The following is a 16031-nucleotide window of genomic DNA, read 5'->3' on the forward strand; positions in this document are numbered from 1 at the left end:
TTTTTTAATAAAATGGTTAATATCTATGTAATATGAAAAGAATAAACTAAAGAGGAAATTTCGCAAAAATGCTTGCAATAAAAGAAGAGGTCAAGACCATATCAAGACAAATACAAGAAGGCACAAACATGAGTGATAAAACGACTACATACGGTCACTAACAATTTGGGAAAGACATCACTCAGTGTGTATTAAATCTGTACTTTACATTTATAGAAACTTTAATATATGTACGTTTTGATACACTGAATGTAAACTGTCTGCCATAGGCTTATGTATTTGAGCACTTGGTCCTCAGCTGATGGCACTGTTTGGAAAGGCTGAAGAGCCCTCAGAGTGGAGCCTTGCTAGAAAAGTGAATCACTGGGAGCAGGCCTTGAGGTTTTATAGCCGGGTCCCACTTTCTGTTGTTCATACTCTGCTTCCTGATTGTGAATGTGCTGTGATCAGCTGCCAACCTCTACCCTCACAGCACTGGCTCCTGGTGCTACACCTTCCCTGCCATAATAGAGTAATCTCCCTCAACTGTTGAGTCAGAATAAATCCTCCCTTTCTTAGGTTACTTCACTTTGGTATTCTGTAACAACAATGAAAAAGAAAACTTAAACACCAACAGTAAACTCCTTTGGTCTATATGCCAAGACTAATGAGCTGGCACTCTTAAAGGCATGGGGAATGCTGGTGATACTAATAGTTATTACACACATTCTGATGAAAGATGCTACCACGTTCCAGGAATTTTCATTGTTAAGAATTCTGATGAAAATATTTTAAGTATAAAATTACAATTCTAACAGTAAATTAGTCCTCACTAGATTTGAGATCTTTCAATCTATGTATCTATACTTTTAAAAGTTACAGTCTGCCTGTATTTTTTGTAGTAAGAAAAAAGTAACACCAATAGCAAGAATTTTCCATGCAAAGAAACAAAGGTTTTAAAATATTCTTGCTTACAGGCAAAGTCAGAACACAAGCATATTTGTATTGCTTTTGAGTTCATTCTTCATCTGCCTATCATACTACTTCTTAATTTAGCCCCAAAACTTCCTGAAGGAAAATATCCTGTCATTTCTGTGACAATCAACTATATTAGTATAGTATTACTATATGTGAGCCTCTGGGTAAAGTGGATGTACTAATTCTGATTTTAAGATCAGAGTACTCCTGGAAGGTAGACATGTATTATTTTCTAAATATTTATTTTTATGAGCATAGGTGGTTTGCCTGCGTGTCTGTGTACCACAGGTATGCAGTGCCAAAGTGGTCAAAAGAGGAAATTAGATTTCCTGAAACAGGAGTTATAGATTGTTGTGAGTTGCCAAGTGAGTGTCAGGAATAGAAGTCAGGTCCTCTTAAAAGAGCAGCCAGTGATCTTCTTTGCTGAAACATCTCTCTAGCCTTGACAGACATTTCTTTGTTATTCATTGTCCACCTAAGCTCAATTCTGAATTTCAGTTTGAATCTCCCCAATCTCCCCATGTTCTTTTTTTTTTTTTTTTAAAGACAGAGTTTCTCTGTATAACTGTGGCTGTCCTGGAACTCACTCTGTAGACCAGGGTGGCCTCGAACTCAGAAACCCTCCTGCCTCTGCTTCCCAAGTGCTGAGATTAAAGACATGCACCACCACTGCCCGGCTTTTCACATGTTCTTAATTACAACCTTCCATCAGCATATTCATTACACTTTTCTAGCAAATGTTGCTTTTATTATATATCTACAGTAAAATGGTCAAGTTTTACAGTTTCTGCAATAAAACTATCAAATATTACACCCAAACTTTTTTTTGCAACACTAGTAATTGAGCCCAAGGCTTTGCTCATACTAAGTACTTGTTCTACCACTGAACTACACTCCTGACTTTTAATCTTCAGAATCAACTCTTAAATCAGACAAATGTAAATAATACTTCAATATAATGCACACCAAATAGAAATAGCGTGATAGTCAAGGAACATTATAAAATTAGGTGACACTACTCCATATGGTATTAAAAAGCACACTAAGGATAAACAAAGCCAATACACACAAAATGTGGAGGGAAAACAAGGTATTAATGATTTGTTTCTAAAACAATAATGAAGATAGGCTGAGACTGAGGAAATGGGACAGGTTCCTAAATGTTAACTTAAGCTGACCTGCTAAAAACTGGTGAGTGAATTAGAAATAATTAGCTTTCATTTTAAAAGGACATTTGTCACATATTTTAAACATTTAAAACAGAACTGAGAACTCTGCTAAAGAAATTAGGAAATAGCAAATTTATAAAGTATGGAAAGGAAAAAAGCAGCCAAACAGATACACAACAAACCAGAATAGAACTGGTTTGACTAAAAGATATATACACTAGATTAACATTACTTAAATTAATTTATTTTAAAGTATCCTATAAATTTAACAAGCTTTCATGTGGAAGGCATTATTGATCTACTACTAGCCTTCCAAAGCATACCTCCCTCTCTACTGTATAATTTACACAGTACCAAAGGCTTTCAACTCTAGTCTCGGTAGCTGCGGAGAAGGACAGGGATTCTTAACTTGCAAGCTACAATTACAGCCAGGATAAACAAATGTGCTCACTTAACTTTGTAAGTACACTTGCTTTTATATATACATACATACATATATGTACATATAAAATATATAAGTTAAAATATATACATATGTATGTGTATATATACATATATAAACTTCTCATGAGACAAAAAGCCCAGGTTACCTCAAAGTTACAGTCTTTAGTCCATGTCTTTGAGCACTTCCTATAACATTGCTTAATGCAATGCTTAAGTATCACAGAAGACTAATGTTTCCTATGGCAAAGGAAGATTTATCTTTTTGTGTGCAGGCCCTACAGCTATGCTTAGCACAGACAGTCCCCTGGAGTTGACATGCCCGTCTTCAGGGAACTAGACACAGCACCGCTGCTGAGGGGACTCAGCGTAACTTACATCTTTCTCTGACCGATGTGGGAACATAGAAGACTGGCTGTAGTACATGTTCTCATCATGGTAGTCGCTGTCCACCCCCTCTACAAACTTCTTTCTTGAAGCACCAAACATGCTGTTTGTCACCTAAACAAAAATATTACTTTTATCAAGAGTAGTATTTTGGAAAAGTCGGGCTTTACTTTACCCCTATAGAAACAAAATGCGTACGTACTGCTATGATCCTGAAACAGATTAACTAAGGGTGATGGGACTCAGATAAAGATATAAATCTGACTATACGGTACAATGTCACTGCCCCACACACAACAAAATCACTTATTGCTGAATAATTATAGTTCCAAATGTAATTTTTCCAAACAGTTTTTTTTTCTTTTTAAATTTCCAAGTCTTCACATTCGAAACTATGTGTCAATACTGTGTCTACTTTAGAATGTTGAAGAACATTAAGGTTTATGGTGGTACAGCACTTTTTAATCACCATGGAAAGGCATTCTGGAACTTTATGTCAAGTCACAACTATCTAGACATATAACCAAATAAACTTATGTTGCTACAAATTTATAATATTTTGTTTACTGCTTATTCTTTTGCTTCTAATGTTTTTTATAAAAAATTAACAATTATAAGCTTATACACCAAAACCTATAAAATCTATGGAATTTTTAAGTTTCCAAAACTATCAGCTGACCAACATGAGCTTTCTGTTTCAGTGTTGTTTCTATATAGGCTCTCACTATATAGCCCAGACTGGCCCTCAGTTGTCAATCTTCCCACCTCAGAGCTCTGGGATTACAAGAAGGTGTGTCACTTAGTCTAGCCTCATGAGGAAATTAAGGTCAGTATGTCTTCTAACTCTTGTCAATATATTCAAATTTAGAGAGTTGAATAACATTCCTATATTTTCTAAGTATACTAAAATCAAATTTAATGTGTTAGTCACTCACTATAGCTAAGGCTATTCTCTTCAAAAAAGAGCTAAATATTTTCAGAGAAGGACCATACATGCCTGTGATGGTTTGAGTATGCTTGCCCAGGGAGTGGCTCTATTAGGTATGGCCTTGTTGGAGTAGTGTGTCACTGTGGGCATGGGCTAGATGCCTGGAAGCCAGTATTCTGCTATCAGTGTTTAGATGGCTACTCTCAGCTCCTCCTGCACCATGCCTGCCTGGATGCTGCCATGTTCCTGCATTGATGATAATGGACTGAACCTCTGAACCTGTAACCCCATCCCAATTAAATGTTGTTCTTACAAGAGTTGCTTGATCATGGTGTCTGTTCACAGCAGTAAAACCTTAACTAAGACAATGCCTATCCATCAAATTTCTAAGTGCTTTTTCTTATACGAAGGCAAAAACATCCTTTCCTGGGTCTAATTTCAGAAAATAAACAGTTACAAAAAATTTAGATCCAGTACATATACTATTTCTTTGTTTTGCAAACGTTACAAATATCCTGTAAAATTTTCTTTATAGGACCTTTGCTAATGAGCTCTACTTCTAAGAAAGAATAAACAAGGATAAAAGCATGTAACATACATAGTTTAATATCCAGGCATCTTCCATTAAATTTACACTCATGAATGAACTCAAAATAATACAAAGTAAACTTTTCTTTGAAATTCTTTACATAATATTATCATTAAGGTCAATTCTAAATTCCTAAAATTCCAAAACTGAAATTAATTCTATAGAATAAATCACCCTAATACTATGGAAATAAAATGTCTCCCATAAAACACAGAAATGCATATCCCTTACCAATACTGCCTTTTCTCAACTGAGTACAGGTGTGAGGCATAAAGGGAGACAAGTGGGGCAAAGGGGAGAAGAGAGGGGAAAATTACCTGTCACTGAAAATACTAAACATTCTGACAGGACTTCAATAACAAAATAATAGTCACTGTGCCCCCAAGGTGAACCCCGACAAGAGTTAGGTATAGGAATGACATACTTCTGATCCATAGCAAAATAGAAATGGGGGTATATTATTTTTCTTAAAGCCAGATTAATTTTAAAGAGTGAGCCTTCATTCTACACATGAGAGACCAGGATGTTTTAGAATGAGTAAGCATAGTAAACATGGAAAGATAAAAAAAAGAGGGAAAATAAGAGCCACAGGGCAATGTTTGTAGGAAGAGCCCTCAATACAGAGACAAGTCTCTCTGTGGTATGACTGATGTAGTATAGGCTGCATTCCATACTGTCTGTGGGAATTTAAGTAATACACCAGAGTTAGGGCTACTATCAATAGTACTTTGTAAGCCTGCAGGGCTTTCTACTTTATTTTTGTGAGATGGAAAAATCATGAGCTATGGTATTTGGAAAGGCTCAGAGAGTGACATAATTTACCATATGTTTATAACTGATCCTGAATTATGTGTGAAAATGGATGGAAGCGGGAAGGTGAGTTAGGAAAGTGGTGATACAGGATGACAGTTAAGGCTACAAAGGAGGCAGATATGGTGAGAGGTGACTGGATAAAAGATACTCCGAAGAACAGCAGATAATGAGTGGATACATGTGGCATTAAAAAATATTTACATTTTTTTCTGCAAAGAATAAAGGGAATCTAGAAACCACATTCTATCAATGAAAAAGTTTATGTCAATGTTATAATGAAATGTCTCACTATATCATATAAATGAGTCAATTTTGTAAATTTTTTTAAAAAATAGTTTAAGTAACACTTCCTCTTAATATCAGATACAAGGATTGCTACATTCTTTGATCAGGGGCTTACACTGCAAACTGACTGACTCTTCTTGATTCTCAGATCAGATTATAAGAAACACAAAAATTCCCTAGGAATGATGTTATATACCAAAATGTAATATTTCTCATATGCAAAGCATTGAATCAAAACATTTTCATCATTCCTTTGACTTAATAAGTTATATATTTTTAAAAGCACACAGACAGGTTAGCTTATACTAAATTTTCCCTACCAATCTCATTCTTCAAAAAGAATTCTTTTGTCTCAGAAAGTAGAGAGCTATGCTGGGGCAGACGGAGGCACTAAGCTGGCTTGAATGTCCAACTGTACTATTTTATTACTTAGGAAGGCACAGTACCCAATTCAAATTCCTGTGACATTTTTTGTTTTTAAAGATTTATTTATTTTATTTATAAGAGTACACTGTAGTTGTCTTCAGACATGCCAGAAGAGGGTATCAGATCCCATTATAAATTTTTGTAAGCCACCATGTGGTTGATGGGAATTGAACTCAGGACCTCTGGAAGAGCAGTCAGTGCTCTTAACCTCTGAGCCATCTCTGCAACCCCCTTCTGTGGTATTCTTAGTATTTAAGCACACTGATTCAAAGCTTGTCTCAGTAAGTCTAAATAATTACAAAAAAAAAAAAATTTCAAAACTCTCAAGTTGAAATCTAACCAACAATTTCAGAGACAAGATCTAAGGAAGACTGTGATAGAGAAAGGGAGTGATGTCAAGGCTGTAAGTTTCTTTAAATGGTCAGGGAAATAAAACTAGAGTATTTTATAAATTTAACTTGAAAATATACATGTGGCTTTATACAGAACAAGAAGCAAGAGCTGGGACATTGGAAAAGTAGGACAGACTATGTTTATCTATATCCAAAGAACAATAATACTTAACAAACAGTACACCTTTCTTCAAGATCTCCAGGGACCAAGCTTCCCTGAGACCCAGAATGCTAGCAAATGCTGGAATGGGCATAGAATTGATCTCTGAAAAAAAAAAAAAAATCATTCCATAACTAAGGGATCCTTTCCTGGTAAAAAATAGACAATGATTTCAAAACCTTTCTCAAATCTTAACTGAAGGTTCTAGCAGCACACTGAAAGTGCTGCCAAACATTTGTATTCCCAAAGTATAACTTCATCAATGGAGACAAACTTAAAACTGATGCATCAACTCATGATCTTCCATTTTCTCTACTCACCTAGCAAGTCCTACTTTTAGGGTACCCAGGCTTTTCTGATTGTTTTTTTTCCTTCTTACATGTATCTTAGTTAATGTTCATGAAACTACATGCATTCTGAAAAACCCTACTTGACTAAATGACAAAGCTTGAATAAAAGCTGTAGTCTTGAACAAGCTGTCAATCTGGTTAGACACATTTGTGAATGAACTTGGAAATTCAAATACAAGGTCATGAGCTGTCTAAGGAAAAGTGAGTGAATTCAATGTCTGAACGAGCCCTTAACCAATCAAAGTAAAGTGGGAGAAAAGCAAATCCAGAAAGACAAAACACCTAGGAAAGGCCTCAGCAGGAGAGAATCCTGGGAAAATGGAACTTTCAATTCATGCAGGTGTTGCAGCACACATAATCCCAGCCTTGGGAGATAGAAGCAGGAAGTTCTGGAATTCATCTTTCATCTAGGCCAGCTTTGGATACATGAAGCTTTACTCAAAAACAACACCCTGCCCTTACCCACCCCCCCCCCCAAACAAACAAATTCCAAGCCAAACAAAGCCCTTTCTATATGGCAAGTACAACAGGTTCTAGAGGAAAGTGCTGGGTGAGAAAGGCAGGAGCTTCAGTGGTAGGCCAACAGGGCAGAGTACAAGCAATGAAGACCAGCACAAAGTTCTCCTGCCCACTTTACAGTAGCCTCAGCAATTAGCCCAAGCTTCTCAAACTCTAAGTATTTCCAACATCAACAGCTTTCCATCTCTACTGTAGTTCACTAGAACAAGGCACTCCAATAACATCCAAACATTGTTCTTCATTCTCCTTAAATCTACTTTCCTCCATCCAAGCAACTTGAATGAAAATTTATGTTTATGGATCTGATCAAAATTCTTCAACAAATAAATAAGCTTAAAAGCCCTCTGCAATCAATCTCTCTGACCTCTCTTCTTTAAAGCCTTCCCTCTTACCATTAAATTATGGGCAAACCTTCAGTTGCTCAAATTCCTTTCTACCCCAGCCTTTGTACAAGTGGCTATCTCTAAAGTGTTCTTGCTCACTACTCACTCTTCTTTGAAATTTTAATGCTAAATTACAAGGTCTGCTCTTCTTAATCAGTGAAAGGAAAGCATGTTATCTATCATAACCCTAACTGTAAAATGACTCCCTTATCAGCTGATTCAGGCAAAGTCAGGTGGTGCTCACATCTAACCCCAGCATTTTAGAGGTAGAGGCAGTTGGATCTCTGAATTTGAGCAGCCTGGTTTATATGGCAAGTTCATGGACAGCTGGGGCTACACAGTGAAGACCTGTCACATACAAGCAAAGCTTATTCATGCCATCATTATAATGGTGCAAAGCTAGCAAACAATTAGTATCCCCTAGTTTGTACCAAGAAAAACTGAAGACCGGAAGTTAAGAAACTTGATAAGTACACAGACAGGCTATGCTTGGTAAGTACACAGACAGGCTTTGACCCTAATCTATTAAGCATTTCCCCTTTAGACACCATTGTCAACCCACAAACAAACATAAAGACAAGTTGTCCTTTATAGTTTTCTTCATAAAATATGAAGGGTATTAAGGGTCAACATAATTATCAACAAAAGGGAAGGTCCTTATCTTGTGATAAGCAATAAAGAAAGCAAGGTAGCTATAGTCACATAGTATACAGAAAGACCACTGTAGAAAATGATGGGCTGATTATACACGATACAATAGTCTGTACAACATCATATCTATTTTAAAGAAATTCACATTAATTTTAGCATAAAATAATTGAACAAATAGTACTGCATTAATTTAAAGTAACTGCTGCTGGGCATAGACTTCAGGAGGCAGAGAAAAGAGGCCTGAATTTGACCCAAAAAACCTCAAACAACTACTGGGCTGAAGCTGTTGCTCAGTTGTAGGGTTCATTCTCAGCACTGTGGGATTAGAAGGAAATCAGGGAAGGGGACGGGGGTTGGTGGGGAGGATGTGAAGGAAAAAATAGTGAGAAAAAAATTACCCAAGGAGAACTTCAAGTATAAATGAATACAAAAATTAACATATACCAATTTTCTACATTTCAAATAAAGTAACATATTACTTTCTAGAGTGAATTGAATTTAATCTTTCAAGAAATTAAGATGACTGTAACCAAACACTAAATTTCATTATGAAGCTAATAATCCAAACACTGATGATAAATAGGTAAGACACAGCTAGAAAGTGGAGTCAATCTCCTATGGCTTCCTTTTGCTGTCATAAAATCAGTTATCCTGTAACAGTAAGCAACGGCAGCTGAGCCTGATACATGGATGCTTCTGCAGCACCAGCCTTTGAATTAGTTGGCATGTCTAACTAACAAAGAAAGTCCCTGTCTCAAAACAGACAAAAACCCAGCAAAGAACAAAAACTCCTAGACACACAGCACCACAGCCACCCAGAGCCCAAGTCTGCACTAGCATGCATCACTGCTTCTGGGGCACCCTTGTGTTCCTCCTACTATGGAATTTGCACTGGGAGTGCTCAAGGTGTGGAGAGAATGGCAAATCTGCCCCTTTCTTAGCATTTATGGGATATGTTGGCAACTTACTTTAATTGCTAATACAATATTTAACTTGCTTTGTCAGTTCAATATACTCCACAAACACACAGGTTCTCTCCTGTCTACCAAGTGGGGAAAAGGTATAAAACAACATCAAATTTATCCAACTTTACCAAGAAATATTAATTAGCATGGAAAATATGAGGAGCCTGTCAGATTAAATCTTACTGCATGGGTGCCTAAATTCCAGGTCATTAAAACTATGTGAAATATTGTACTGTTGCAATATTATAATCTAAGAGATTTTTGACTTAGCAACATACTGAGATTTTCAACCAGCTATGATGATTCTCAATTATTACAAATAGTTCTATTAATTTCTAAGGAGCCCCCTCCCAAATTTCAGCCAAAAATTAGTTCTAATTTCGGATGCAAATTAATAGCCTAGAAATCAAAGTCAACAATGTCATTGTTTTAGTAAATGTAAAATGTTCAATAAATAAGTAACAATGGGTAACTAAACACTGAAGATGGCAAAGGAAGAGCTACAGGAGACTGAATGGGAAGGTGCTTTGTTGAAAAGCCAGGGCCTGGCAAACACCGGACTTTGTAATTCTGGAGAACACATGTCTCAATAGTCCTTTCCAAGAGTTTCAGAAATAGTCTGAATATTTTTGAATAAATAATACGAATGGAAAGTGTGTCCAAGGTCTGAAAGCAAAGGTGAAGAGAGACAATCTCTGGATCTGAAACTTGGCATCTGGTGCTCCAGAAAGCATTAACCAAAATGCCTCCTCCTAAAATTTGGTCATGATTCAAACTGAATAAACTCGCTTTGTGGTTTTTTTTTTCCCATTTTCTTAAATTTTTACTTATCAATAAGCCTTATACAGGTCCAAATCCAAATCATAAAACACTTTGAAAGAAAAATATACATTATATAACCAAAGCTCTACATCATGTAATAATGTTAATCAATGGGAGGAAAGGTGTGGTCCATCTACCCACTAAAGAATCGTCTCTAACTAGTACTGTAAGAAGCTGACTTGAAACCTCATAGGACAGCCTAAACTTACTCAGTACTTCCTCCTTAAATACAGAGTTTAAAACTATAAAATACAAATGAGAGGACAAGTTAAAAGCAGAAAAGCTTGAGTTCAGAACACAAGACAAGCCCTCTACACAACAAAGAGATGTTCTGCTTAAGTATTTTAAGGCATTTCTTAAAAGAAATAGGGAAACTAGTCTGATACTTTGCTGAGGGGTATGTGTTCTTACATGGCTCTTAGAAAAAGTAAAGCTTTAGAACTTAAAGGAGATAGATTACTGAAAAAGTTAGTGTTTTTAAGACCGTAACACCAAGAAAATACTTCAACTATCCTAGCTTATGAAGAATTTGTTTTCCTGGGTTTAATTTCGTATGTCTTGTGTGCTCAAGGATCTTCACATCACAAGATATGAATTACAGGGACCAAATACTCTTCAAAAGCATTTGCTGAGCTGAGATGCCGTGCCTTAACTGCACCCTACTTTTGTTAACGTTTCAAACCCAGAATGGCAGAATGTTCCAGGCCTCCTGTCATGATTGCAAAGAAAGCATGTTTGGAATTTCTCTTGTGGGGAGTCAAACCACAGCCACCTGGTTAACACCCCAGGAAAGCAGCACACACATAAAGCATCAGACTTGTAGGGCAAACTACTGGTCTGTGAATATGTCTTTCCTGCTTTCTTAGCTTCCTTTCTGAACACTAGACTTTTATCTAATAATTTACACAATACCTTTATGAAGAAAACACAAAACATTTCTAAACAAAATGACTCACTGGCAAGACTGTCCCACCCACCCTCAAAATATCAATGAATAATATAGCACTGTTAAGCCCAGCTTTGCCCGCCATATACTTACCTGTGCAACTTCTTTCAACATTTGCTACTCTGGGGATGGGAAAGCTCAGAGCTGGAGGCTGAAGTGAAGAAGGAAAGGTTGGAGGGTGAGCCATGGCACCAGCCCCACACTAGGAGCTCCCTGAGATATTACAGCAGGGTTGACACCATAGCTCTGAAGTTCAAACTCCAGCAAACGATAAGAAAGGAGTCCAACCAGAACATGATAAACGATGGGATTCTTCTGCTCTTTGAAAAATAAGGAAATCATGCTATAAAGATCTGAATGTCCAGTTTCAACATTATGACTCCCTGTTTACCTCTTCATATTCCCAACCCCAGAATCATCTTTCAGACTGCTTCAAAATACTAATTAAAACAACCAAAAAAGGGCAAAGCTCTGAATACTTTCCCAAAATATGCAAGGATAGGGCTTACCTGGCCTTCATGAATTCATGCTAGTAGAATATGTTCAAATATGCTACCTAGTCACTCCTTACATACTCTTGTTCCCTTGAGTATTCAACATTAACTCTATGCTCTTGCCATGTTAACACCATCAGTCAACAGAATCAAAGTTGGATTACACAGACAGAACCAGTGAACTCTTAAAAATGAGAGACCTTTTTGTTTAATTATATTCCTTGGGAAGAAATTAATTCCTCAAGTGTTTCTATGTTGATAAAAAAACAAACAAGGACCAGTCCAAGAGAGTCACTTTAATCAAATAATAAAATGTTGAAGTACTTTAAGGTGGGTGAGGTGGTGCACAGCTGTAGCCCCAGCACCGCAGAGGCTAAAGTAGGAGAGTCACTGTAGATTAAACGCCAGCATTTTAAAACAATCTGATGACAGAAGATAAGATTTTTAAGTAAAAAATTTATTCACTTCGGGGAAAGCGTGCTAGAGACTGAACCCAGGGCTGTGCACATGCTAGGCAAGGGCTTTATATATCCTTTTATCACTTTATATATCCTATCCTAGTGAAAATTTACATCTTCACTCACATGTGTATATTTGTTTAATAATATAGAAACTAAATGATTTAGAGATAAATGCATTCTATTATGTGTGCTACTTCAAAATGATAATAATATTGCTATCAGTGAAGATCATTATGTTCTTAAATTCATATATATATCCATATATATATATCCATATATATATGAATTTAAGAACATATATGAATATATATAAGTATATATGAATTTAAGAACAAAAATATATATGTATGTATCAGAATCCTGAATTAGGTGTAGTGCAGTTAAAAAGGCAGAGTATTCCTTCGATGAGAGAAGATGGCTTAAAGTTCATCTAAATATTTGGTCACATAAATTAATTTAGCAAATGTTTATTCAGCATCTGCTATGTCAAGCTCTAGATGATGCATAGCACACTTCAGACTTTTCTCTACAGAATAGAGGAACACTACAAATAAAAGGCAATAGAAACAATTTAAAGTGGCTGCCTGCACCAGTGCGGGCTCCTGGCCTGTGGCTTACCCTTTGTTACCTTAATTCCCTTTCCTACTACTCTCCCCTTCTCTTCCTGTGCTCCTGCTACACTGGCCTCCTTCTTTGGCTGCTCACATACAGGGACATCCTAGTGTAAAGATTTGGTACTTAGTAGCTTCCCCACATAGACCCCGCTTTACCTATTTCAGTTGTTCAACCACTCGTCTACTTACATTAAGTTTTACTACTTGGTTTTTGTTGCTGTTATTTTGTGTTTTGTTTTACATCAGAAACTTTAACCTAGTCCTTATGTCTTGCACAACACCAATGGCACGTCAATACACTGAAGAATGTCTCCTGATTTTGACTGAAATATGCATTTGAATGCTTCATTATCACAAAAGTGTTATGCCCTTCCTGTGTTTCCAATATGCTAATGAATGATGCTAACATTTATTCCCAGGATTGAGCCTTGACCTTGGTTAGGTTGTCCATCAACCAGCTTTCTCTACTGTAAACTACTACTTCAGCATAAAAAAAAAATAGTGTTTGCATACTGGATGTGCCAGGGAAATTATTACACCAATAAGTAAGAGCTTTATTTGTATATGATGCCGCTTTGTACTGGAAGCAAACAAACCCTGAGATGTAATTAAAGAGTAAACTGCAATTTTATTTGAGACAAACAGGAAAAGAGGCACTTAATCTCACATAGGCTTTCTCTCATAACTTTTACCTTTGAATTAGAACTTCAAAACATTTAGGGCATACAGGGTAACATCATCATGGTGACAAGCAGTAAGCAGTGTTTAGAGAAGGACTTCCCAGCAAGGATGGCATCCACCCATGCAGGCTGCAGCTCTGCTGCTCACCAACCACCTGTGGCTACATCTGTTAAAGTGAGTGCCTCTCACTTTAAAGTAAACCAATTATCTTTAGAAGATCTCACTCTTAAATCTGCAGTGTCACTGACTGTATACAATCAGCCCACGGGACACCAGCAGAGATGAGAACAGTGGCTCACTTCTTAGTCTGCCTATCACATTTTTAAAGCATTATCACAGGGCTGTTATCCTGCTAGAAAGGAGTTAAAACTCCATATGTCAAAATCCAGACCTTAGCATTTCTTGTCTTTTACAGCTTTCCCTTGGAAAAAAAAAAATGTGATTTTTATTAAAAATTATAACTTCAGGGGGGAGAAGAAACTGTGGTCTCAATGTAATATGTAAGAGAATAAATCAATTAAAACATTTAGAAACACTGTAGCTTCAGTCAGGAGAGCAAATGACAACTGTTTATGAGCCTATTACATACTAGAGTATATGGAATAGGAAAATTCAAAGAAAACGGCCTGTTTTTTTGCTTTAGGACATGACAACTTGGATTTATTTATCAATCTGTAGTATGTTTCTTTCCAAATGATATTTTTGAGTGCTCGGATCTGGTGTGACAATTTTGAGTTGTATATTATATAGTATCTTTTACAAGAGCAAGCATCTGAGCCAAAAGCATTAACACAAAATCTTACTTCTACTATTCTGAATGACTCACTTAGCTTCTCAACTAATTTGTCAAAGAATGAAATATTAAGACTTCCAGTCCAACCAAGATAGACTAACAGGAACAATCTCTTCTCACAAACACTTTAAAAATGGATAAAATACAAAGGCAAGAAGATTGGTAGGTCAAGGCCTGTCCTTCGCTTAAAAAAAAAAAAATAGAGAAAATATTCTAGCAATAGTTCTCAGGCATGGGGCAACAACCGGACCTTCCTAGCTGACTCAATGAGCTTTCAGGCTATAATGAGAAGGAGGGAGCCTGGTGGGGAGAGTTCCCAAATCAGAGAATTCGAGCTCAGTCAAGGTAGTGCAAGCATCTAAAGTAAGCAGGCTAAAAAGCTAGACAAAATGAGTTGTACAGAGAAACAGCTCAGGAAAACTGGAGGAGGTTCCCTTAAGTCTACAGTAAAGCTCAGCAAGCGTGGAGACAAGCCATAAGGTAGGAGAGAGTACCACCTAAATAAAGAGAAAGCGATCCTTAAGGCTGAAGCACACAGCACTTAATACTCCCAGGAGCCAGAGCAGGAAACACTAATTCAAGGGACAGAAAAATACTAGCTTAGTAGTTGAAGAAAACCTGCCCTACTTAAAATCTATTGTTTCTCTTTAGTGATTTTTTAAAAGCGCAGAGGTAGAGACAGAGACAAGAGAAGGGTCTCACAAGGACCAAATGTTCCTAAGTAATTTAACTCCATCCCCAGTAAACCTCAAGAATTTTAACACAAATACTAAAAAATATATAAGACAACAAAACAAAACTATTGGGAGGCACAACTACGCAAAGGAGCAGTGAAGTCAGTCAGAGTGGAGAACATGTAGGAAAACCTTAAATTAACAAAAACATTATATTGATTCTAATGACACAGATGGCAGAATTAGTGGACAGTGACAACAAAAAAGCAACCAGCATGCTAAGTCAGAGCATGAAGACACTGTGCTCGAAGACTCACTTAAGAAAACATGCATGGGAAAAGAGTAGTAAATTGGGAAATAGAGGGAGACTTCCAGGGCAACTTTCCATTTAAGTAATTGAGTTCCATAGAACAAAGCATAAAAAACATTTGAGGGAGGACCAAACTGAGCAAACAAAACAAAACCCAAAGGAAAAAAAACTCTGATTAAGGACCATAAACACACGAAATTCCAGGCAGTAGAGTCATGAAGAAAACTGTGTCAGAACCAAACCATATATTAAACATAATAAAACAAAAAATGTTCTTAATCCTTAATAGTATCCAAAGAGAGAAAGATATATGCCAACAACTTTTTTTTTTCTCTAGAAATAAGTCAGAAGATAGTGGAGTGCCATTTTTAAATATTATTTGGTTGGCAGATTGATTGGTTCTTCCACCACAGGCATACCTAACATTCTCCATCTACCTGGTGCAGTCCCAAACACTGGGATTACAGGTCTTGCCACCATGCCTGGCTGCCATCCTATTTTTAAGATGCTAAAAGAGACACTACCAATTTTCAATTTCTTACTGAGCAAAAATATTTTTAAAATGAGGGTAAACTAAATGTTCATACACAGAATGAACCCTAACATAATTCATCACCACCAGAAATGCATTTAAGAAAGAAGAAAAGGATACCCTAAACAAAACATGAAAAGGGTTTAGAAGAGAAAGAAATGAGAAAAAATAGGAAAGGAAAAAGGACAGGAAAGGTAGAAAATGAAGGAAAAGAAAGAAGCCAAAGTATTAAATTATGGATATTAAAAAGCAGAAAACCAAGCCGGGCGGTGGTGGCGCACGCCTTTAA

The 16031-nt window shown here is 36.7% G+C and overlaps 1 protein-coding gene across 13 annotated transcripts in view; it reads right to left on the reverse strand.

Moving 5' to 3' along the window:
- Cnot2 (CCR4-NOT transcription complex subunit 2) overlaps positions 1-16031 on the reverse strand; it is a 91824-nt gene that overhangs the window by 39126 nt on the left and 36667 nt on the right. For 4 of the 13 annotated variants that reach the window (XM_031349845.1, XM_031349834.1, XM_031349833.1 and 1 more), the window contains one exon: positions 2946-3068. The exons of 2 other annotated variants lie outside the window; for them this stretch is intronic. In XM_031349845.1, the coding sequence (XP_031205705.1) occupies positions 2946-3056 (111 nt within the window). In that variant the 5' untranslated portion in view covers positions 3057-3068. Of the gene's footprint in view, positions 1-2945; positions 3069-11276; positions 11504-16031 lie in introns of those variants that run through there. 7 more of the 13 variants (XM_031349836.1, XM_031349840.1, XM_031349835.1 and 4 more) reach the window with 4 other exon arrangements.

Source organism: Mastomys coucha, unplaced genomic scaffold (genome assembly GCF_008632895.1).
Source record: "Mastomys coucha isolate ucsf_1 unplaced genomic scaffold, UCSF_Mcou_1 pScaffold4, whole genome shotgun sequence".
In the NCBI taxonomy this organism is placed as follows: Eukaryota; Metazoa; Chordata; class Mammalia; order Rodentia; family Muridae; genus Mastomys; species Mastomys coucha.